This window comes from Symphalangus syndactylus, chromosome 5 (genome assembly GCF_028878055.3).
Source record: "Symphalangus syndactylus isolate Jambi chromosome 5, NHGRI_mSymSyn1-v2.1_pri, whole genome shotgun sequence".
In the NCBI taxonomy this organism is placed as follows: Eukaryota; Metazoa; Chordata; class Mammalia; order Primates; family Hylobatidae; genus Symphalangus; species Symphalangus syndactylus.
Window position 1 is genome coordinate 121,343,326 of NC_072427.2, and position 26,027 is coordinate 121,369,352.

General features: G+C 43.9%; 1 protein-coding gene across 1 annotated transcript in view; it reads right to left on the bottom strand.

Moving 5' to 3' along the window:
* The window catches only part of GLDN (gliomedin), a 66,533-nt gene that overhangs the window by 26,248 nt on the left and 14,258 nt on the right, over positions 1-26,027 (bottom strand). The window contains exon 2 of the mRNA XM_055279138.2: positions 4,341-4,392. Within this exon, the coding sequence (XP_055135113.2) occupies positions 4,341-4,392 (52 nt within the window). The remainder of the gene's footprint in view (positions 1-4,340; positions 4,393-26,027) is intronic.

A 26,027-nucleotide genomic window follows, 5' to 3' on the forward strand; every position in this document is an offset into this window, starting at 1 on the left:
GTGCAACAAGACGAGAGAGACAGTGACACAGAGACAGGAAGAGAGACATGGAGGATGGGCATTGCAGAAAAACAAACCCTAGGGGATCTTTGTAGCTGTCAACTCGGTGACAAGGTTGCGGATAAATGAGCTGACTGTAGAATTGTAGAGAAAGCTAGACATTCAAGAGGTATTTCAGCAGAATGAGCAAGAATCCACATCTGACTGGGCAGGAGGCAAAGGAGGAGGACTTTCAGATAACAGGGGGCCTGCAATACAGATGGATAGAGGCTATTTTGATAGGCGTGGGGACTTTTGGGAGAAAAAGGTGTTTGAGGATATGCTTTCGATACATAACAGTCCTACTCTGGGCAAAAATGGCTGGCTAAAATGGTACCACATTCTCTAGGGTCAGTACAGCTGTGTCTCCATGACTTTACCACCAGATGGCGCACACGTACTGGGAAGGGGGTGATGTGGCCGGTTAACAGAGGTCAGAGGAAATCAATCATCGTTGCCGACGACAGAGGGAGCCAAATTCGGATACAGAGACGGGAGGAAGGAGTAATTTGACTGTACGACACAAGACGTGCCTGTACGCAGTAGGTTTCAAGAGTTCTCACGACAGTCTGATAACCATGTCCATGCATCAGTACTGTTGGTGAGAGCTCCCGGCTGAAACTGTATATTCAGGACACATTAACCGTGGCCAAGGCTCTCGCTGTGGTGATTAGATTAGGGTGTCCTGCAAGAGTTCCACAGACGCCCTATGGATAAAGTTCCTCTCAGATGAATCCATAGACTCGCCTGCAATACCTAGTAAATGCAGATACCCAAGCCCCATCTGGGGTTCCTAATTCAGTTTGGATTTAGAGTGAGGCCCAAGAATCTGCATTTTTATCCAAGCATCATAGATGACTGGAATGCAGGTGGTCATGGGCCCTCTGATGTGGTGTGAAAATTTTCTGGGAAAAGAATCAGTCACCATCAGCAGATCCTTAGAGGGGTTCTTGACCCTAAAAAGGTCCAGAGCTGCTAGTCTTAAGACAAGAGTAAAAAGTCTAGGCTAGAATTGGGGATGGAAGAGTGGGAGGGCCACACCCCACCTGGGGAGAGGCAAGTGAGAGAAGAGGCACCAGGAGAGTTGGCAGAAGACACGTGGAGGAGGAAATCCAGCAGGTCTAACGCCCCGCAGCTAGATGAGGAGAGAATTTCAGAAGAGAGAGACAGCCCCAGAGAGCTCAGCAGTCCGGGCAGACATAAAATGTGCTGAGGCATAGGGAGCTATGGTGATGGCAGGATGCCCTCCTGTCCTCTCAGAATGCCAGCCTGGCTCTCCAGGGGCCTGACATCTGGAAGAGCTCCCACATGTGTCAAATAATGTCAAATGTCATGATGTGTGCCAACTGGGTGTTTAGAAAACTGTTTCTCAGCTCCTGACCCTTCTTCCTTTCTTGAATAGCACATCCTCAAGGAATATGTGCAGACATCCACGATCATGCTAATAGTGCATGCAGGGCTGGTGTCCTGGGCCTGCCACCCATGCAGGTGCATAGGGTTTCACCTCACAAGGGGGCTTCAGGTGTGGGCTTAATGCTCTGCGGTCGCCATCTAGAAATTCCCAGTGATCTTGTCTTTGAATTTGTGTTTTGTAAGTGAAGTCCAATGGGTCAATAAAGTTTACACAGAGGGCTTGGTGGGATCCCAACTCCCACCACCTTCCTAGGAACTGCCACCTGCTCCCTTGCCCCATGATGTGTCCTCTGTACTCCTTGCCCCATCAGTAACTTCTGCCACCTTCCTCTCTGGTAGGGGGTGGGGCACAAGTGCAGGAAAGGTGGGGCTGAGTGGTGCCCTGCGTGCCTGAGTCACAGGGCAGGACCCCTGGTGCCCGTGAGGGTCTGTACTTGCCCCATAAGTATTCTATGCTTCACGGAGTATGACATTAGGTAGCAGATAAAAACTCACACCAAAACAGGTCAAGACTGTGGAAGAAAGAAGAAAGCCTTTTTCCTGCTTCTTTTGGACAAGAAACCCTGCATTTTCATTTTGCACTGGGCTCTGCAAATTATGTAGCTCATGCTAACTGTACCCATCCCACACTCCTAACCAGAATCGATTAAAATTGGGTGGATGCTTGAAAGAGCTGAGCCACTTAGATATTTTTTTTCCCTTGAAATCTAAAATTGGCTCACAATGCCCCTAGTTATGTAAACTTGAGGTCTGTGATGGCCATGAACACCAAAAACAAATCAGTCTGCAGAGAGAAGTGCCAGTTCCAGTCAATTAGTGCTGGCTTTCTGGAACAGCAGAAAAGAATGCTATGAGGCTGTGCTCAGCAGCATTGATCTGTGATTGATATTTGCCTAGGTATAGAATGAGAGACTAGTGACACGTATCATAACTGGGTCAGGGTCACTTGGCTGCAAGGAGAATGTGTAGTGCTTCTGCCCCGATATGCAGTTCAGTAACATGATGATTTAGATATTTTCTAACAGATACACATGAAGAGGATGCAGTGAGTGAAGAATAACCCAATAACATGGCTTCTTCGAGACACCTGCTCTCCCAGAAGATATGCTTCTGGGTTCCCAAGGAAATCTGGGCTCCAGAGTAAGATGCATTCAGAAAAGCATGTGTTTGACAAACTCTGTACTAGCAAAATAACTAATTACTCTAGCTAGGGGATTACCCTCACAATCCACCTGAGATGTTAAAGGTTGCACAGAATCACATAGGGTCTGTCCTGACTGCCATAGCAGCAACAGCTGGGCAAGGAAGAGGACTGGGAGCCGGGTTACCTGGTCACAGCTGGACTAGCCTCAAGTTATGAGTGCCTGCTTTTTCAAAGATGAATCCAGTGGAAAGCTAAATCTTGCTCCCAGTCCCCAAGCCCAGGTTCTGCTCTGGCACATCTTCCTGCCAGGCATCCTCTTAGGGCTCGAGACCAGTGCTCTGTGTCCACCCTCTGAAGCTACCCAGTTCATTCCTGGGTCCTGTCGCTCACCCTCCTACCCACTACCCTGCTCCCAATCCAGGCCTCGTGGTCTATCCCAAAGGATCCTCTCACTTTGCAACTTGTACTTTTCACATCTAATTTTAATTGAAGAACTTTCTGTGCAAAAGGAGGCCCAATTTCAAGCTGGCATGAAAGGAGAAGGTGCTGTCTTTTGAAAAGCACTTCGAAGTGCTAAAGAAAAACCTACTCAACCCACTTCCAGCGCGGACGTCATTCCCCACTCTCTGCCAATCTCTGCTAAGTGGTCTCAATAGCTCCATCCCGTGCATTCACTGTACAGCCTGGCTCTCAGGTCTATCACTATTAAAAAAATCAAAAAGGAAGGGGCTTTTCCTGTGCCTCTCAACAGGCTTTTGTGCCTGTAATTCCATCCATCCATTTCTCTAGCACTCATTACTGTCGCATGTAACTCTGAAAAAGGACTTCAAGAGATGGAAGAAAGATGCTTAAGCTACAAGAGTTTCAGAATAAAGGACCAAGCTGTTCTGAAGATCTTTAATTTTCAGTGAGGGCCGGAATATGACTTGAGTTATTCAATTAGCATTTCCCAAGAAGCCACAGGATTATAGTTTTTCTCTCTGAGGCCAAAATAAGTGAAAGAGAGTCAGACTCGGATTTGGGATTCCTGAGGGGAGTTTCTTTCTTACCATCTCACCTCCATTCACATACTCATATACCCATAGGTTTATTCACTCGGCAAACTCACATTGCACTCCTAATGCAAGGCAGGTAATGAGAGGGAGGTGGGGGCAATACCGTGGAAAAAGGCTAGACTTCCTACAACCTGATGCAAACTGTGCAGGATTTCTTAACCTTGAGAAGCTCTAGCCCGGCCTCCCCAGACACTGGGACCATCAACTGAGAGATCCAGCAAAAGCTTCGGGTGGCTTCAAGGTCTCATGGTAGTGTTTTAGAGTCAGAGCGGACTGCTCTAGCACTCCACAACATATAGTTTGGGCCACCACACCTGGCCAATCTGGCCAATAAGTACTTCTGATAAAAGAACTGTATCAATTAGCAAGGTCTTTTCCCTTCCTTTTTTTCCCCTTTTAAAAACTAATGGGAATAAGAAAAACATCTAAGGCTCTGGTTCAAGGTACTACACATTTCTAATTACCCAAGCCCTAGTTATTTTCCATGGCTATATTTCTATGGCAATACTGAAAATATTATTTTTCATAATCATATTACAATGGGTTTTCAGCTCATTAAAAACATCTGGTAAAAGTAAACCAACATGTATTTTTATAACATAAAGTGTCCCTAGGTGTTCATTCCGCCACGGGCCTTCGGTGGCACAAGTCCTTGTCGTGTGAGCGGCTCTGCTCAGCGGCCGGCCTACCTGTGAGGCAGATGCCCTTGGTGCTGTTGCAGAGGTCCACCATCACTCGGATCTGCAGGGGAGAGAGGGTCATCAGAGCAGACAGTGGGCAGCAGGCCCTGGGCTCACCCTTTATTCAGACGAGCAGAAAGCAATTATAAAAAGTCACCAAGTAACTTTAGGAGAACTCGCAGAAGTTCAAGGAAAATGTAGTGATGTCCCACCTAGTGATGCCGCAGTCAACAACGAATCGTACACAATGGTGATTTCATAAGATTACAATGGAGCTGAAAACCTCATTTGTCCAGTCACGGGGTAATGTCTTGGTGCAGTGCATGACTTCGTGTTTGTGGTGATGCTGGTATAAACAAACCTATCACACTGCAGATTGTAAAAAGCATAGCACGTACAATTATGTATGGTACATAATATTTGATAATAAATGACTATTATTTCTTTATGCATTTACTATGTTATACTCTTTAAAATCTTGTTAAAAAGTTTCCAGCTGACATCTTGACTTCACCATATTTTGTATTGTTATTATAGACTGTACTCCTTCTACTTAGAAGAAAAAAGTTAACTGTGAAACAGCCTTAGGCAGGTCTTCAGGAGGTATTCCAGAAGAAGGCACTGTTATCACAGCTCCATGCATGTTATTGCCCCTGGAAACCCTCCAGTAGGACAAGATGTGGAGATGGAACACAGTGATATTGATGATCCTGACCCTGTGTAGACCTAGGCTAATGTATGAGTTTGTGTCTTCATTTTTAACAAAAAAGCTTAAAAAGTAAACAAGCAAAAACCACAAAATTTTAAAAATAGAAAAAAGCTTACATAATAAGGATATAAAGTATTTTTGTAGATCTGTACGATGTGTTTGTGATGTAAGTGTTATTACGAGTCAAAAAGTAAAAGAAATTAAAATTTTATAAAGAAACATGTCACAGTAAGCTAAGGTTAATTTGTTGAAGAAAGAAAATATCTTAAAATAAATTTGGTGTAGCCTAAGTGTACAGGGTTTATAGAGTCTACAGGGGTGTACAGTCATGTCCTGGGCTCCACATTCACTCACCACTCACTCACCGACTCACCCAAAGCTACCCCAGTTCTGTAGCTCCATTCATGGTAAGTGTCCTATACAGGTGAGCCATTTTAAATCTTTTATACTGTTGTTTCATGGTACCTTTCCTATGTTTAGATACACAAATATTCACCACTGTGTTACTGAATGCCTACAGCATTCAGTACTGTAACATGTTGTACAGGTTGGTAGCCTAGGAGCAATAGGCTTTTCCACATAGCTGAGGTGTGTTGTAGGCTGTGGCATCTAGTTTCGTGCGAGTACACACCATGATGTTTACACAACGAAATTGCCTAATGACATATTTCTTAGAATGTATCCCTGTGGTTACATGACATAACTGTAGTTAACACAACACTTGAAAGAAACCCTTAAAAGATCTAAGAATATTTGCTATCAGCAGCTTATTTATCAACATCATCAACAGACTTTCCTTGAATTTCTATAGAATTCTGACAGAGGATGACGAGGGAATTGCCAAATCCAACTTTCACCACCATAATGAGCCTGCCCCCACAGCATCTGAAGGGCTCAATTTTTGGGTCTGAATAAAAGGGATGGTGAGCCTAGTGGTTGGGAGGAAGCACCTACTAACTGGGTGAACACAGATGAAGTACTTAACCTCTTGGAACTCTGATCTCCTCCTCTGAATAATATAAGCACCTGGCCTTGAGGATTGCACCTGCTTGGCACCTGGCACGTGGAAACTGCCCCTGGGTGGCAGTGATTCTCATGCCATGTGGACACTCCCCACTGGATGACCACCTGTGGCAGGTGGTCACTGCAGCATGGCATTAGCCTGATGTTTTCAAAACCAATGGGAATAAGGAAAACATCTGGCTGCCTCACACCCACTGTATACCCCTTCCCATTCTCCACACTGCTCCAACGAGCTTCAGAAAAAACAAATCTGACTGTGCTAAATTCATAGGCTGATACTGAAAGATCTCTAAGATAAATGAAAAAATGCAAATATAGAGCAGCACATATAACATACTTTTGTTCATGTAAAACAGTGCCGCACACAGAAATTCTTCTATATGTTTGTCTCTTGCTGCTTTTAAGATAATCTCTTTATCTTTCCAGAATATTTGTGTAGATTTAGAAAACCTCAAGTGAGGGGAAAATGGAGGGCCAGGGTGGAAGGGAGCTGTACTAAACATGATACAATCTTTGTCTTTTTCAAAAATTTCACTGATTACTCTTTCCATTAAACTACTTTTCAAAATGCCATGTTTTGATGTGTGGGGAAAATAATTTTTGTATTGTATCTAGATTTATTCTGTTCGTTAGGAGATCCAGAGGAAAACTTATATTGTATTTACTTTTTGTCGAGTATATCAACAGCTATTTATTGCCTGCTTTAGAAACTTATTACGAAATATTCATACACATCACACATGTAGAAAATGTGGGCCTGGTGTGGTGGGTCATGTCTGTAATCCCGGTGCTTTGGTAGGCCAAGGCGGGAAGATTGATTTGAGCCCAATCAGCCTGGGTAACATAGTAAGACCCTTTCTCCATAAAAAAATTAAAAATTAGCTGGATGTAGTGGCATGCACCTATAATCCCAGCTACTTAGGAGGCTGAGGTGAGAGGATTGTTTGAACCCTGGAGGCTGAGGCTGCAGTGAGCAATGATCCCACCACTGCACTCCAGCCTGGGTGACAAAGCAAGACCCTGTCTCAAAAAAAAAAAAAAAAGGAAAAGAAAGAAAGAAAAAAAATGTGTACAGAGTATTTAACGATGAATAATAATATGACAAACACATATATATGAAATGAAAGTTTACCAATGCCTTGGAAGACTTCTGGATGTCCCCTCACCCCCAATAGCTCTCTGAGTTGGAGTGCACTTATCCATCTTATTCAGATAAGAAAATAGAGGCTTAGAGAGATGCCATCATTTACTCAAAATCACACAGCTTGCTGGTAGAAGAATGGGACTCAACTCCAGGTTTCCTGATTCCAGGTCCACTCTACTTTCTATTATGGCTCTGGTGATTATCTTAACGTCACCAGACAGAAAAAAAAATTGATTCACTGCCTTTAGTCATTTTCATAAATGAATGTAATCAGCTGCACTAGGAACAAAATTTGTTGTCTTAAAAAATGTGTAATTGCCCATTGAGAGGACCAGAAAATACTTCACAATGGCTTTATCTGTTGCCTGGGGGATCACAGCAGAAGGGGTGGTTGGAAACAACAGAAGCATCAATAGGGAAAATTAGCCTTTCTGTTTGGTACTAATCACTGATCTGGGGCAGGTGCAGCTTCTGTAAAAACTATGAAGCAGTTTTCATTTTCTGACCTTTTCGTTTCATTTGTATACTAAATGTCAATTTAGATATTTACCAGTAAATTATGTTAATCTTTACTCAAGAATAGTCTTTTAACGAAATTGGGCTGTGTATATAAGATTGTATTGAGATGAAACATATGATATGAAAAGGTGTGGCCATAAAGTTAGAAACTTTTTTCTGGTCATAATGATTAAAAATTGGAATCAAAATAAGAAAACTCCCAATTGAAAGTCACAAAATCTAGATGGTCAAATTAAGGAGTCAAATTTGGCATAAAGGGCCTCTTAAGTCTTGAGGTAGGTCTTGAGAAGGTTGAAGCTGGAAGAGTCCTTAGAGGTCATTGTCCTGGGGGTACTGGGCATGACCCATCCATGTTGTGGCCCTGCCCCCGCACCTTGTAGGGCATCTCCCAGTGCTCTCCCCCTCCCTGCCCATCACTGTCACTCTGCTCCAGTCACACTGGCCCCGTCGCTGGTCTTGGCCGTGCCTAGTGTGCTGTGCCGCACATCTTTACATGGTGAGCTTCACTGATGCCTCAAGTCAGGCTTTCCTGGCTCTCAACTGAAGGGAGCCCAGACAGCCACTCCCCATCACCTCATCTGGCCTTTTGTCTTTGTAGCACTTATCATTATTCAGTACAGTTGACCTTGACTGATATAGGTTTGCACTGTGTGGGTCCACTTGTACATGAACTTTTATCGGTAAATATAGCCAGTTCTCCATATACACAGGTTCTGCAGCCGCAACCAAACATGGATCAAAAATACAGTATTTGAGGGATGCGAAACTCTCAGAAATGGGTGGCTGACTTTTCATATATGTGGGTTCCACAAGACCAGCGTCAGGAACTTGAGCGTGTGCGGATTTTGGTATTCACGGGTGTCCTGGACCCAATCCCCCACAGACACTGAGGAATGACTGTATTATCTTGCTTACATATTTATTACCTACTCCTGCTCCCCAGAGAAAGGAAGCATTTTGAGAGCAGAAAAACTTCTTTGTTTTGTCTGCATCTCCTGTACTATGATTTGAGCATGTCCTCCCAAATGCACGTGTTGGAAACATAATCCCCAACATAACAGTGTTGGGAGGTGGGGCCTAAAGGAAGACATTTAGGTCTGCAGAACTCCACCCTCATGAATGAATTAATGCTGATTATAAGAGGGCTTGAGTTCACTCTCTTACCCTTTTGCCTTCTGCTGTGGAATGATGCAGGAAGAAGGCCCTCACTAGATTCTGGTCCCTCAATCTTGGACTTCCCAGCCTCCAGAATTATGAGAAATAAATTTCTGTTCATTATAAATTACCCAATCTGTGGTTTTCCATTACAGCAGCACAAAAGAGACTAAGGTACCCTGTGTCTAGAATAGTGCCCGGTCCCAGGCCTGGAACTTCTCTGCTGAGAAGTGGTTCAAGTGGGAAAGCACATCAACCGTCTCTAAGGGAGAGTTTCCCTGAGAGAAGATGACAATAAATTGCTAATCAGTTCATGATATGAGGATCTGGTGGTGCTGGGGAGAGGGTGGGTGAGGCACAGGAAAAAGTCCAACCCAGCCACGCTAGCATGGAGGACAGACTTAGTGGGAACGATGGGCTGTCAACCTGAGTGCAAGATAATAAACAGTAGCCCCAAGAGCTCAGGATGAATGCACTGTTGGCTGTAAGCATCACTGAGGAGTGAGAATTATCTCCCAGAAGAAACACTGGGGCCCATCAGGTTCATCTCCCAGGTGGGAAGATCAATGCAGCAACAGACAGGGACACATTACATTGCATGGGGACTTGTTTTCAGCATTGAATGTTTGGTAGCTGCTATGGTTTGAGTGTCCCTTCCAAAACTCATGTTGAAACAATCCTTACTGTGGCAGTATTGAGAAATGGGGCCTTTTAAGAGGTTGTTGGATCATGAGGGCTCTGCCCTCAAGAATGGATTAATCCATTCGTGGATTAATGGGCTATCATGGTAGTGGAACTGGTGGCTTCATGTGAAGAGGAAGAGAGTCCTGAGTGAGCACACTTCAATCCCTTGCTATGTGATGCTCTGTCTCACTTGGGACTCTTCAGAGAATCCTCACCAACAAGAAGGCTGTCACCAGATGCAGCCCATCAACCCTAGACTTCTCAGTCTCTATCACTGTAAAAGATAAATTCCTGGCCAGGCGCAGCGGCTCATGCCTGTAGTCCCAGCACTTTGGGAGGCCAGGGTGGGTGGATCACCGAGGTCAGGAGTTCGAGACCAGCCTGGCCAATATGGCAAAACCTTGTCTCTACTAAAAATACAAAAAAATTAGCTGGGTATGGTGCCACGCTCCTGTAATCCCAGCTACTTGGGAGGCTGAGGCAGGAGAATTGCTTGAACCCATGAGGCAGAGGTTGCAGTGAGCTGAGAGGTTGCAGTGAGCTGAGATCAAGCCACTGCACTCCAGCCTGGGCAACAGAGTGAGACTCCATCTTGAAAAAAATATCCTTTTCTTATAAATTATCCAGTTTCAGGTATTCTGTTATAATAAACAGAAAGTGGACTAATACAATAGCGTTAGGGGAAAAGATAGCACAAATGGGCCCTACTGGTAGCCTGACCGGCTTTTCCAGTTTTTTCTCTGAAAAGGGAACTATTCTCATTGGATTAGCGGAACTCTTGGAGATCTTGGCCAGGGAAGAGGCCCCAGGAGAAAAAGAACAGACTTCTTGCTAACCTGGCATCAGATGGCTTGAGCTTGTTTTAATTCAAACTAAATAGAGATGGGACATAATTTGGCAGTATCTGTTAAAAAGAAAATGCTATAAATTAGGAATCCCACTTGGAAGAGTATGCAAGGATATCTGGACAAAAATGCTCAATGCAACGTTGTGTGGCAGAACATGCAAAGGTTTGTCAATAAGGGTCTTGTTGAACAAATTTTAAAGGATGACGTAGATCTATACGTACTATTGGAAAGACAGCCTTGGCATGGTGTTAAGTGACAAAAGCAAAGTGCAGCCCAAGCCACACAATGCAACACAACTTTTTGGTTGAAAAAGAATTCCTAGATGTTTCTGTATAAGTACACAAAAAAAACTGGGAGGTTCACGAACCCAACCAACTAATATTCTTCCCCCTAGAGACAGAGACTAGGGAATAAGAAAGGGATACTTTTTTTTTTTAAATTTTTTATTTTTTGAGATGGAGTCTCACTCTGTTGCCCATGCTGGAATGCAGTGGCACCAACTTGATTCACTGCAACCTCCGTTTCCCAGGTTCAAGCAGTTCTCCTGCCTCAGCCTCCCAAGTACCTAGGACTATAGGTGCACACCACCACACCCAGCTAATTTTTGTATTTTTAGTAGAGACAGGATTTCACAATGTTGGCCAGGCTGGTCTGGAACTCCTGACCTCAGGTGATCTGCCCACCTCAACCTCCCAAAGTGCTGGGATTACAGGCCTGAGCCACTGTACCTGGCAGATTTTTTTTCCCCACTTTTTAATTTAGATGGTTGTAAAGGTATGTTGGAATAATAAGTGATTTTTTTTACTTTGCTGTGTTTTTAGTAATCCAGAGAGAATGGAAAGCATGTTAGTGTTGTGTGAACCCAAACATCATATTTTCACAATTACCCCCATCACTTGAAATTACTTGAATAGATCTCTGTTGTTTCTAGGCAAATGAACAGAATGAACTAGAACTCTTGTAAAGTCCAGTGATTTTCAAATTGTTCATCAGCCATGAGACTTTTCTTTTTCTTATATAAGTACCAAATCCCAAAATATAAAGCAAATAAAAATGGAGCTTCCCTGGGTAAACAGGTGGGGTTGACCTTAGTTACTTGTCTGTAAAATGAGAGGGTTGGACAGGACAGATGATTTTCAGACTCTGATCCCGTCAGAGGATGCTGGGTAGGAGGTGGTGAGAAACACTCAGAGGATGTGGGGAGGAGGGATGAGAAAGCTGATGCCCAGAGAAGCCAGGGAGTAGCCGGTTTAGGCTCACCTAGCTGGCTTCCAGAGCTGAGACTATTTCCCCTTCATCTACTTTTTCTTTTTTATTCTTTTTTGGAGGCAGTGGCTCGCTCTGTCACTGAGGCTGGAGTGCAGTGACGTGAACGTGGCTCACTACAGCTTTAACCTCCCAGGATCAGGAGATCCTCCTGCTTCAGCCTCCCAAGTAGCTGGGACTACAGACAGGTGGCACCATACCTGGCTAATTTATTTACTTTTTGTAGTGATAGAATCTTTCTATGTTATCTAGGCTGGTCTTGAACTCCTTGGTTCAAGTAATCCTCCTGTGCCGGCCTCCCAAAATGCTGGGATTATAGACATGAGCTACTGCTACTTTTTTGTACTGCTCAGCCTTTGCAAAAGGAATTGTCTGAATTCAACTTGAAACACAGACTTTTGCTTTAGTGTACTTTTCATATAAACAAGATATTAAATTTTTGCTAATAGATGTGTAATTTAAAATGTGCCAATTTCTGTGTGTAGGTGAAAGGCTTAAATAAAAAGCATGTCTTTCTCATCAGAATGAATTGAGCTAAACGTGGTAAGCTGCTACTGCTGATTGGAACTGGAAACCTCAGTGTTTGGCTGGCTGCTCTCTTGAACTCCCTTTCTCTCACCTTTTGCTCTCAGGATGAATTCCCGCAAAAGTAAGAGAGCAAACCTGCTCATTATCATCAGCTACTCTGGTTTGTGTGTTACTAAAACAATGAGGCCCGTCATGGTTTCTCTGAAGTTCTCCAAGCACAGGTTACAGTTTGCTGGCTGGAACACTGTTTAAATGCTAAGTCATCTTCCAGGTCTGATCTATTTTGTAACTTAAATTCCATATCTCTTAGAAAACTGAATACTTTGTATGACTCTCCTTAATTATGCAAACTGCTGTTATTATATGCATGCAAATGATCGTGTTAGAAAGAGCTCCAGGAGCTGATAATTCACCTTACCATTGGCTGAGATTACTTGGACTGGAGAGATGGGGCTATGAATGTGGTGGTCCGCCTGCTTGTCACTGGAGGGTTAGATCACAGATGTTGGAAGAATCCTTCATGGGATCTGAAGCTGGGGTCAGACTCCCTGGACTCATTTCTGGGAAAGGCAGGAATTCACACAGGGGCCAAGACTTGGTGAGGGCACTCTGCAAACACCAACGGGAATGTGGGTCTTGCCTTTGTTAAATGTAAATAAATAAAACTGGAGGCCACAGTTTAGTACCCAAGGCCAATTACTCATAGCCACATAACCAAAACTTAGCTCTTACTTATTCCCTGACCCCAAAACATAAACCTTCAACATAAACAAAACACTCAGTAAGCTTTTCATCTTATCAGCATGATTCAATGAAATTAAACCAATTGGCTATAGGCAAATCAGCTTACATAGTCATATGCCTTAAGAAAGAATATATGACATCCAATCCTGAAACAGGCCAAAACACTTTCTCCTTTATGCTCTTGAAACTGAGCTGTAACTGCTGTAAATTTGAGACTTTCTGCCACTTTCCAGTTTGAGGTCTCTTAGTTCATGAACATTTCTTTGTAGGCACAATAAACTCTTAAAATCCTAACTTGACCTAATTTTGATATCTTGTATGCCGCTGCTTGGAAACACAACGGTGAAATTCTGGGGTGTGACTCCTAAGCCCCAGCTCGTGTTGGGCCACAGCCATTAAACAGCTCAAGTGAGCCTGTCCAGCCATCTTCTGCCATCCCACATCAGCAGCCTGGGGGGCAAGTGTTCATCAGTTCATCCTGCCAGGGATCTGCAGAGTCCAGCAGAATCTGTCTCAGCCTTCCAAAGAGCCCAGTCCCTACTGACTGCCCACTTCTGAGCCCAGCAGCCGCTCACTTTTTCGCTGTTACGCTGACTTCTCAACTAGGCTCTGAATAGTAGAGGCTATTTTGTCCGTTTTCTGTTTGCCACATTCACTTATCCATTCCCTTTCTCAGCACCAGAATGGCATCAAGCACATAGTAGGTACTCAAAAAAGACTTCAGTATTGATTACTTGCTCAACTGGGAAGGGAATGTGCTCCTCAAGCAATGATAATATTCCTTTCAGACAGGCAGTCACTTTGTTTACAGAAACTGAAAATCTCTCATGGGATACCTGCTTCTCTTTGTGCCTGTTTGTTTAGGATAATTTTATTTTTTGCAGCTACTCCAATAATCCCTAGAAAACAGGACCTTGGAGATGCTAGAGTTATCTAGTTAGGGTTCCTGAGACATGACTATTCCCTTCCTGTCTCTATCAACATCACAGCAAAACCAGAGACCATTGATGTGGCCTGGTCTGTAGGGCAATAATACACAAGCCTTTCACACTATCTTGAGTAAGGGCACTTGCGTGACTGCACCCAGGGCTGGTCAGGGCTGGGTCAGCCAGGCTGACACTGGGGTGCTGACGTTTCAAGGAGGCTAAGACATCACTGAAAATGCAATGCAATGGGGAAACCATAGTATTCACTAGATCTTCCTGCTTTGCTAAGTGGATTAGGATGGGGATGGAGGCCAGCCTGCCTTTCAAGGGGTAGGGCTTATTCTCGAGTCATTTGTTTTGCTGAGTCGAGTCTGCAAAGCTGCACTGAATTGGTGGAGACTGGGTGGAACCTCTAGCAGCGCTCCTTCCCACTCTGCCTCCATCATTGCCCTGATTGTCTAATAAAATCTTAAACAAATAATTACCAAGTGTTGGTTTGAAGTCCACCCACAAGCCCTGGCCAGCCCTCTTGCACGCAAGGGCTATGCAGTCACAGGAGCTGGGGCTCTGCTCAGGATTCCTCAGCAATCTCATTTGGAAGGGGCAGTTCCAGCAAATGCCTGCACGCCAATGTCTCTGGCAAAATTACTTTCAGTTGAGATCAGGGCTTTGGAGAAAAACTCCATGTGTTAATGATTAACATTGGGAACATCTGAAAATGCATGGCTGAAGTCCCCGAAGGAGGATTTCCCCCACCAGGTGTTCTTCTTCAGGATCCAACCCCAGGTCAAGGGGAAGGCTGGATAAGCCAGCAGAGGCAGCAGATGGCCTGGGAGGTTCTTCTTACTAACATCAGCAAGATCTTGGGCAGATTCCCAGCCTCTCTGATGAAATAGGAAATGCAATAGGAAAGGTGACAGTATTTACCCAGGGAGTGGCTATGAGGATTAAATTAAGAAGTCCTTATAAAAACAATCTTTGCATGTTTGTACTGTTATAGAAACACATTTGGTCATGATTTAAATGTCAATCAATTAATTCTGCTTTCTGAAAAATCCTCAATTCATATTTTTTTTTCAGACAGGGTCTTACTCTGTTGTCCAGGCTGGAGTGCAGTGGCAGCCTCAACCTCCCAGGCTCAAGCAATCCTCCTGAGTGGCTGGGACCACAGTCACGTGCCACCATGCCTGGCTAGTTTTCAAATTTAATGTAGAGATAGGGTCTGCTTATGATGCCCAGACTGATCTCAAACACCTGGGCTCAAATAATCCTGCATCAGCCTCCCACAGTCCTGGGATTACAGGTGTGAGCCACCTCGCTTATTTGAATTCAAGCTATTTTAATAAAGATATTCATGAAAGTCTAATCACCAGCTCAGTTTAACAACTGAATTCAAAATGTAATCTGAATAAATCTTACTGAGTAAGGCTTATAGAAACCGCCAGGCGTAAACGGATAAGTGCCTTAATGCACTAACTGTAAGTTGTCATTGGTCATTATAACCACTTTCCTAAACCTTTCCCTTCTCCCACCTGGAGCCCTACAGGCTCCATCAAGCCCCAGGTTTTCAGCCTTGCCCAGTCTTCAGTTCAAGCAACCGCCACTCAGCAATGACAAGTCCTTGTGCTTTTCCCTCGGTTGCCTGGTTAGATGGCAGCTGCCAGCAGCAAGGCCTCCTTCTTGCATGAATTGGCTGACCCAGTTCCAGAACCAGAAATCCCGGGCCACTCCAAAAGGTGGCCTCCGACCGTGTTCTCCCAATATGGCTGTGTTTGGATTGTTCTTCCTCCCGGTCAGAAACAGACACACACACAGTGACAACTTGATGTTCTATCTGCTTAACTACTGCAGCTGACCCTGAGATAGTTCTTCCCGAGTCATAAAAAAGGAAGCATCTGTAAATCCATTTACTAATCTCACATCCTTGCCCTTACTTTATTTTTAAGAAGTTGTTTGGTAGTGAATTGCCTATTTGTAAGTCCTGCAACTTATTCTGGACAATTGTTTCTTAAAGGGGACAGGCTCTTTTTATCTCTGTTTTAAACACATACAAATGTAACAGGATAGCTTTCAACTGAAATTGTATGTATTTATGAGAAAATGCAGGTGAACATTTACCTGATCTTGAGATCTTGAGGTAGGAAAGAACATTCTATACATAAAAGCAGAAGAAGAACCCACGAATAAAAGATTTTACAGATTTGACTACATGAAAATGAAAAATATCCAATCCCGTCCCAAAATGCCCATAAACAAAATGTAGATAACACCTTAGGCCAAAGGTGTAGTGTAAATATCATGGACTTTGGAGTCAGACATACTCTGAATTCCAGCTCCTTCACTCACTGGCTGTGTGACCTTGCACAGGATGTTCAACCTCTCCAAACCTCAATGACCTGTCTGTAAAATGGGAATAATGATGATGATGATAATAATAATAATGACTGCCTCACAGAGTTATCATCAGGATAAGATAAAGACCTTTTTGAAACACATACCTAATGCTGTTACCATAACATCTGGCATGTTGTACGTTCTCAATAAACATTATAATTGTTATTACAGGAAAAATATGGAAACGTGTATTATACACAAAAAACTAATAACTTTCCTATATAAAGAGCACTTGCAAATTAGTAAAAAAAGATTAAAAGCTCCAATTAAAAATAAATAAAATTAATGAAAAAATCTCATACAATGAAAAAAATTCAAATAACCAATGAATATATTTTTAACAAATTACTGTCACCATAATGAAACACCTGCAGCCCCTTCTTGGTGTCAGTGATCCAATCCATCAGGAGTTGGGCTCTCCTCTTTGAAAAAAAAACTTTGAACTACCAAGACTCTAATACTTTTCCCAGCTAGTCTGGCTTAATTCCAGGCTGCTGGTTCTCCAATTTTAGGGCCATTTGTTGAAGTACCAGCTTCACACTTGTATTTATCTTCTGTTGTTTTTGTGCTTTTATTTCTTATTTGACTGTTAAATAAGCAGTGGGACATTTTTGGCATGAGACTAAAATGTGTAGTTTCTGGGATGGTCAGCCATGTGGAACTTACTCTAGGCTATTTCTTCCCCTTGGTAATTAAAGGGGAATAATGAGGGAGAAAAATCAATTAATTGAAACCCACTCAGAAATAATACAAAAAAATTAGTAGACAAAGACAATAAAATGGTTATTTTAATTAACCATTTTCCTATGTTCAAGAAGCTAGAGGAAAGATTGAACATGCTAGACAGAAATATAAATGATACAAAAACCACCCAACTCAAACTCTAAAAATGAAAACTACAATGTCTGATACGAAAAGTAAACTAGACCAGGTGCAGTGACTCACCCAGCACTTTGGGAGGCCAAAGCAGAAGGATCACTTGAGCCCAGGAGTTCAAGGCTGCAGTGAGCTATGTTGCGCCATTACATTCCAGTCTGGGTGACAGAGCGAGATCCTGTCTCTAAAGAAAAAATAAGTACAGGACTTATTTTGGACAGGACTAAGGGCAAATTAGACATTGCGGATGAAAGGTTAGTGAACTGGAAGACATAGCAGTAGAAACTATCCAAAAAGAAACACATGGAGAAGAAATGCTTTTTAAAAGTGAGCAGAGTATTAGTGAGCTATGGGACAACTTCGAGTAGCCCAATACCTGTGTAATTAGAGTCCAGTGCTGGCAAGGAGGACAGAAACATTTCTGAAGTACCAATGGCAAAAAAAATTCCAAAATTCAAGAAAAACTATAAACCCATAGATTCAACAAGCTCAAGAAGCTCCAAAGATAAGAAACATGAAGAAACTGACACCAAGGCATATCATAATACAACTGTTTAAAACACATGATGAAGAGAAAATCTTAAAGGCAGCCAAAGGAAAAATGGCACATTCCACAGAGAGAAGCACAGCTAAGGATAACAGCAGCCTTTTTCAATGGAAATAATGCAAGTGAGAAGATAGTAGAGTAACATTTTTAAGTGCTGAAAGAAAAACATTTTCTGTCTAGAATTCTATAGTCCAGATAATTTTCAAAAGCAAAGATAAAATAAAGAATCTTTGGACATTTTTGCATCTACCTGTATCGTGCTTAAGCTAAAAGGAACCACCTGCTCTTCAAGGGCATTCCCCTCTCCCATCCTTCAAGATTTGACTGGTATGCTGCCTCCTTCTCGAAACCCTTCCTGATCGCCCACTGGGCTTTATTCATATCCCTCTTAGGGTCCTATTATCTATTGCTTGTGTCGTAAGTGTTTGAGGATTTTTCTTTTCCCTCCCACTCGCCTGTGAATTCCTTGAGGGTTCTTTCTTGTTCTTCCTCAGCACCCACAGTGTGCACCCACATGCCCATAACAGGCGCTGAGTGTTTGTTATATTGATTTACATTTTACTTGGTTGTGAAAGGCTTCTTTTAAGCTTCTTTCCAAGATATTTTTGACTGATTTAGAAGTACCGATGTTTTCATCAGCAAACACATGATAAGCCGGGCCCTATGCTTTTAAAAATAAGGCAAAATCCGTGGGCACAAAAGGCTCACAATACAGTTGATTGATTGAATTTTGTTGTTTATAAAGGACTTGAAAAAATAACAGTCTGGGTTTCATAAGGAATAGACAGACTCTTGATGAAGCCTCCCTAAGTCCAAGTAATGAATAATATCATGCTTAGCATCTCCATGATTTCCTGACTATGCCTCCAGCTGGGACCCCCTCCCAGACCCAAGTAGGCAGCTACTTCTTGATGACATCTTCCCTTGGACATCTAATGAACATCTCAATGTAACAACATTCAAAACTGAACTCTTGATCTTCCCCCTAAACCTGTTCTATCTGCAATTTTGCCATCTCAGTTAATGGCAAATCTTTCCTTCCCATTGCTCAGCCACTAACCTTGAAGTCCTTCAATTCCTCTATTTTTTTTCCTCTCACATCACATTTAAACTGTCAGAAAATTTTATCAGCTCAACTATCAGACATATCTATACACCATCCACTTCTTATCATCTGCACTGCTTTCACTTGGTCTAAGCCACTATCATCTTTTACCTGGATTATTGCAATGGCTATATAAATAGCCCCCCTACTTCCACTACCTAACTTGCCCACCCACAAAGTCTGTTCTCATCATTGAGAAGCCAGATTCTCATCACTGAGAAGTCAGAGTGATTCATTGAGAATTCAGGTGAGATCATGTCACTCTTCTGCTCCAAACCCTCCAAAGATTCCCCATAAAAGCCAATGTCCTTACAATAGCCTTCAAGGCTATACATGAACTGGTCTCTTGTTCCTCCTTCCCCCACCCCACCCAATTATCTTTCTGACATCCTTTCTTTCTTTTTTTCTTTTTTTTTTTTTGAGACAGAGTCTCGCTCTGTCACCCAGGCTGAAGTGCAGTGGTACAATCTCAGCTCACTGCAACGTCTGCCTCCCTGGTTCAAGCGATTCTCCGGCCTCAGCCTCCCAAGTAGCTGGGATTACAGGCATGCACCACCGTGCCCAGCTAATTTGTGTATTTTTGGTAGAGATGGATTTTCTCCAAGTTGGTCAGTCTGGTCTCGAACTCCTGACCTCAGGTGATCCGCCCGCCTTCTACTCCCAAAGTTCTGGGATTACAGGCATGAGCCACCATGCCTGGCCCTAACCTCCTTTGTTATTACTCTTCTTCCCACTCACTTTGCTCCAGTCTCCTTCCCTGAGCTCTCTCACCTCGGGGCCTTTGCACTTGCTATTCCCTCTGCCCAAATGGCCCTTTCCCCACATATCCACCTGGCTCATTCCCTGATCTCCTTCAAGTCTCTGCTCAAATGTTGCTCCTCAGTCAGGCTTCCCCAGCCACACTACTTATAATTACAGCTTCCTATTACCCCTCCCTAATCCTCCTCTCTGCTTTATTGTTCTTTTTGTTTTTTAGATGGAGTCTTGCTCTGTTGCCCAGGCTGGAGTGCAGTGGCATGATCTTGGCTCACTGCAACCTCTGCCTCCTGGGGTTCAAGCGATTCTCCTATCTCAGCCTCCTGAGTAGCTGGAATTATAGGCATGTGCAACCACACCCAACCACTGTATTGTTTTTCATAGCACTTATCAACCTTCTACCACTATAGATAAATTACTTATTTGCTTTGGTTTTTGTCTCCTTCCCCCCAGAACATAAACCTCAAGAGAACAGGGATATATATGTTTTGTTCACACTGTTTCTTGAGTACCTACAATAGTGCCTTGGATATAATAGATGCTCAGTGACTACATACTGAGTGAATGAATGTTTGATCGGTAGAGCAGTTCTCTGTCAGCCTTACTGATACCTGATGTCATCTCCTATTTGGTGAGTAGCACGAATTCCTAGGATGGGATTTTTTTATGTTCTAGGACCCACCTCTAAAACTCTTAGTATGGCAAGAAACCAGGTTCAGAAACTGGCAGATACCCAAATTTATATATGCACTATTCAAGTCGTGGATCAGTCTATAGTCAAGAGGTATTCATCAAATACTTCAGTAGAGGCATAGCAAAAAACCGTGAGACAGATCTAAAGAGATAAGGTGACTAAAGGTGACAAATTAGAGGCCAAAATTGTAGAAAACCAAAGTTTGAGTTGTATGACACAAGTAAGTGCAGAAGAAGTTAGGGTAGGAAGGGATGAGTGTTTTGAAGTGAGCTGACAATCACTTGTCTTCCCCAGGCCTCTAATGGAGTTTCTAAGCAGCAGTACTGCTGGAATCATATTTCAGTAACCACCAACAGCAATATTTTGTACTCACATTGTTCCCTTCAAAAACAACTTCAGATACTTTCTGATTTTTATCTAAGCATTCTTACATTCATCCGATAGTCAGAAATCATAGTTAACCAACTCATCTGATGTTGGGAGGAATGGACAAAAGAATTAAGACCATTATCTCCAAATGCTGCCCTGTGGCATCCTTTGTACAGAGCAAAAACATCTATAAGAGTGTTTTCTCAACCTACTTCCTGCTCAGCCCCCTCCTCCCTCCACACAGGGGATATCTACTTATGTCATGAACAGTAAGTATATAATGGCCCCTGCTTTAGCTAGTATGTCCCTCCCTAGTAAAGGAGTAGGGCTCTCAGGCATGATAAGAAAGGCATGTGAGAAAAATAAGGTTCCCCAGTCACAACTTAGGGGGTGGGAGAAATACCTAGTATTGGCTGTCCTAGGACCCCTTTGATGGTGACAGACCTGGAGGATAGTTATCCAGGACAGAAGAGTAAAACTGAGAAGGCCGTGCCAGTGTCCAGGAGGAAGTTAGTTTCCTGGCCCTCAATGGTTAAGCTTACCTGGGGCTCTCTGTGATGGTGATGGCGTGGGTTGGTGCCTGCCCTGGGCACCCTCAGTCCTGTTGTGGTACCATCTGGTTAGTGGCCTCTGGCCCAGTGAACGTTTGCCCTCAGGGGCAGTGTGCCTTCCAGTGATACCCCTGGCACAAGGGACATGGACGAGGGGGCAACTTATTGTTTGGGCAGTCCTTTCTGAAGGGCTCCTGTAAGCCACACTCACGAGCTCTGTTAGGCGGGTTGCCTGCCCAGCCTTTCTTTCTTTCAGAGCCACCGAAGTTTGAAGTTCGTCTGTCTGAGGGCCATGACTAAGGTGGAGGCCTTTTTCTTGTCTCATCTGTCTCGTTCAGGCTGCTCCTCCTGATCTCTATTACAAAACACTGAAGTTGCCAAATTCAGTAGAGTTTCCAAATTTTGCTCAGGGCCCAGGGCAGACTTTTGAAGTTTTTTCTAATGTCTGCAGCTGACTGAGTGATAAACTTATCCTTTAAAATTAGCCTTCAATAGAGTCAGGTGACAAAGAGATATGCTTTCTTCTTCTTTTTTTTTTTTTTTTTTTTGAGACAGAATCTCACAATGTCGCCCAGGCTGGAGTGCAGTGGCGCAATCTCGGCTCACTGCAAGCTCTGCCTCCCGGGTTCACACCATTCTCCTGCCTCAGCCTCCCAAGCAGCTGGGACTACAGGTGCCTGCCACCACGCCTGGCTAATTTTTTTTTGCATTTTTAGTAGAGATAGGGTTTCACTAAACCGGGATGGTCTCGATCTCCTGACCTCATGATCCACCCGCCTCGGCCTCCCAAAGTGCTGGGATTACAGGCATGAGCCACTGCGCCTGGCTGAGGTATGCGTTCTTAACGCCTCCCTTAGCCTCTCTCAAAATGCCATAGGGGTTTCTTCCTTTCCCTGCGTTATGGTGGACATCACTGAGTACTTCATTGGCTTTTTTCTGGTCTTTCTTAATCCCTCTAGTATACAAGTCAGTAAATGCCTGTGACTCCAGCCTCCAACCTCCAAATCGAGGTCCCAATGGGGATCCACACTGGGAACTGCCTGTTGGCCTGTGGGGAATTGTTCCCTTTCTTCTGATGTCATTTTATCATTAACCTGGCTTAGGTACCAGAGATCCCCAAACTCCCAGGGATCCTGCAGCCTTAGCTGTGGCCTCTTTTTCGTTGGGAGTTAATGTTTGACCTAACGACAACATAATATCTCTCCATGCTAAATCAAAAGATTGTCCTAATCCCTGTAAGATGTCTACATATCCATCAGGATTATCTGAGAATTTTCCTAGGTCCAGTTTGATCTGTTTTAAGTCTGAGAGGGAAAAGGGGACATGCACTTGTGCTGGGCCAAAGTCTCCTCCTCCTCCCACGGCTGGGGGGGGCACAATCGAGGGCCATTGGCACCTTTTGGTTCCTTGACTATCTTTTTATCTGGTTCCTTTTGGGCCATTAGGGCCAAAGGAGAGTCCTTACTAGTGGGAGGGGGAGCCGTGGGGAGACCTGAGTATGGGGGTAGGCTTTGAGGACCCCTGGTAGGATGTAAATTACATTTTTTACATAATTGTGGGTTATCCCCTAGTGAGAAAAAAAACCTGTATATATGGCACTTCATTCCATTTGCCCTCTTGTTTACAAAATACATCTAGGTGTAGGATGGTATTATAGTTACTTCCCTCAGGTGGCCATGTCTCTCCTCCGGGAAGAGGCTATTGTGGCCAGGTGGTGCTGCAGAAAAATATAAGTCACTTCTTCTTCAGCGTTTGAGGGTCAAATTGGTCCCAGTTATCCAGAATACACCTCAGGGGTGGTTTGCTTTTGAGGGACGTCTCCCATCTGAAAGGAGAACATAGGAGTGCCCACACCCCTAGTCATCCCCTAGTGAGCACTAGCCCTAGGGCGTCCCCTATGGTTCTAGTGTCCTTTTCTTTCCAGGGTATGCAATCACCCATGGAACCCTGCTTAATGAATTTAATCGTGCTTACCGACGTAGCAGTTTTGCCCACACTTGTTTCCTGTCTTTTTTTAGCCCCCCAAAAAAGGGGACCAGGGCTGCTGGATTTTAGTGGCTCCTTGCCAGCATGCCCACAATTACCTCTGCATCTGCGAGTGAGTCTTAGGTTCGGAGTGTATTTTGAGTTCAGAGACCAGGTACCAGTTAGCATATTTCTGGGCTTGGAGCTGTCCCAGCAAGATAAATTCCTTTAAAATGGCACTAAAGCACAACAGTTTTAGGGTAGGCAGTGGCAAATTGGAGGACCAAGGTTAGAACAGTGCTTTTCGTACCTGAATTTTCTGTCACCTATTTGCCCTCCTAAGAATATTCATTGACCTTTGGACTTGAATTGGGGGACCTATTATCTATTATATTGTTTTTGGCTCATACGTCTCACTGCTTTGAGTGGAGAAGTTCTACAGTTCTAATCGCTGATCCCAGATGGGAAAGGTGGTAATTAAAGTAGCTTCTATAATCTGGAGTAAGTTTAGGGCAACAAAAGGAAAAATGTCCTAGGCCTTCTATCAGCCACTGACATGCCTTTTGATGCCCCGGATAGTGCCTAGGGTACAGGGTACGAGGGACAGGTTCCCTATAAGTATATTGATACCTATTTGAATAAGGATAAGCCTGGGGGCACCATGGGCAAGGGTCTTTGGATTTTCACCTCCCTCAACTTAGGCTCCTAGCCCAAAGATTCTTAGATTCAGGGGTAGGAAAGATCCTAGATGATAGGGCCTCAAGAAAGTCTTCTCTGAGGACATTAGGACCAGGAGGCATGGAATGCATGCATGGGCGGCTGCAGAGTAGAGGCTTCTGGCTGTGCCATGATCTCAACCAGGTCAGTGCCGGGAGTTCGGGATGACAGTTTTCCGCCTCTAGTCAGCCCTTGGCTTTTCTCAGGAAAGGTAGAAAAAGGTGGAACTGGTTCCAGGCAAACCAATGCTCCCAGCCCAGAGGGCCGGGGGTTGTTAGAGAGCCCTTTCCCAGAAAGCCTCACACCTGTGTCTTAAGTCAGATGGCTGCACTTGTTGCTTTTAAATGGCCGACAGGTGCCTGGTGTTTTCCTCCAATTTCTAGCAAGAAGATAGAACAGAATAGCAAGTGAAAGGGGTCCAAGTTTACTCACCGCTTTGGAGAAATCTCAGACAGGCCCCCAGAAATGAGACGAGAAGTCTTCTCCCGATCAAAGGTTTTTCTTGATTGAAGGATTCATGGTCTCACAGGCTTCAAGGAATGAAGCCGTGGACCACAGCGGCAAGTGTTACAGCTCGATTAGAGAAATGCGTGGACCCAAAGAGTGTGCAGTGGCAAGATTTATTAAAGTGAAAGTGAAAGGAAAGTGAAAGCGAAAGTAAAGCTTCCATGTGGTGGAAGGGGACCTGGAAGGGTTGCCTGATCTTCCTATTATGCTTAGTATAATTAATCTCCCTAAATCCAATATCCAAAATACATTTTTCCTTTTTAGTCCCCATTAACTATCAAAACACCTATCTGGAAAACAGTATTTTTTCTAGAGGTCTGTGTGTTGTCCCAGTCACCCAAGATTCCAAACTTTAGGGTCATTCTAGAATCTGCTGTTTCTCTGGCAAGTTCTTTTGATTTATCTCCAAATTCCTTTTATTACAAGGCTTCCAAATTCCCTGAAGCACAGAATGGCAGCATTTGAAAATGCTAAAATAATATTGATGAGTGAACACATATTGAGTTCTAGGCACTGTATTAAGGATTTTACATAGATTATTGAACTGAGTTCTTACGATAACTTGTAGGTTAGATACTGCTATCACCACCTTTTTAAAGCTGAGGGAACTGAGATGCAGGGGGTTGAGTGACCTGCCAAAGGTCACACAGCTGATGGGGAGCCACAAGTGAACTCACAGTATGATTCCAATGCCCACGCTCTTTACCATTATAAAGGCTTAGATCATTTTGCGGTCTGCCTTTTACTTTTTAATTTGGAAAGTCCTCTTACATGGAGAAGGCAGAGTTCTCCTTGGAAGCAGGATGTTCTCCTTTCCCTGAATATTCTTTCTTATCTCAGTTTTCCTTCTCTCTTTTAATGTCATATTCAGTCCCAAAACAAACTCAGCATCCTCACTTCTAAAGTAGCCCACTTCCATGTTTCCTCACTTCTGTCTGTAGCACCACCATCCTTGATGTTCAATGGATCTGGACCAAGTGGCTCCTTTTGTCAGAGGCATTCTAACCAGAGCGACTCCGTCTTGAATAGGGGCTGGGTAAAATAAGGCCGAGACACCTGCTGGGCTGCCTTCCCAGGAGGTTAGATATTTATTTTTTTTTTTGAGACAGAGTCTCGCTCTGTTCCCCGGCTATAGTGCAGTGGTGCAATTTCGGCTCACTGCAACCTCCACCTCCCGGGTTCAAGAGATTCCCCTGCCTCAGCCTCGGGAGTAGCTGGGACCACAGCCGTGCACCACCACGCCCGGCTAATCTTTTGTATTTTTAGTAGAGATGGGGTTTCACCGTGTTAGCCAGGATGGTCTCGATCTTCTGACCTTGTGATCCACCTGCCTTGGCCTCCCAAAGTGTTGGGATTACAGGCGTGAGCCACCGCGCCCGGCTGTGGTTAGGTATTCTAAGTCACAGGATGAGACGGGAGGTCAGCACAAGATACAGGTGACAAAGACCTTGCTGATAAAACAGCATGCAGTAGGGCTGGGTGCGGTGGCTCACGCCTGTAATCCCAGCACTTTGGGAGGCCGAGGGGCAGATCACAAGGTCAGGAGATCAAGACCATCCTGGCTAACATGGTGAAACCCTGTCTCTACTAAAAATACAAAAGATTAGCCAGGTGTGCTGGTGCACGCCTGTGGTCCCAGCTACTTGGGAGGCTGAGGCAGGAGAATCAC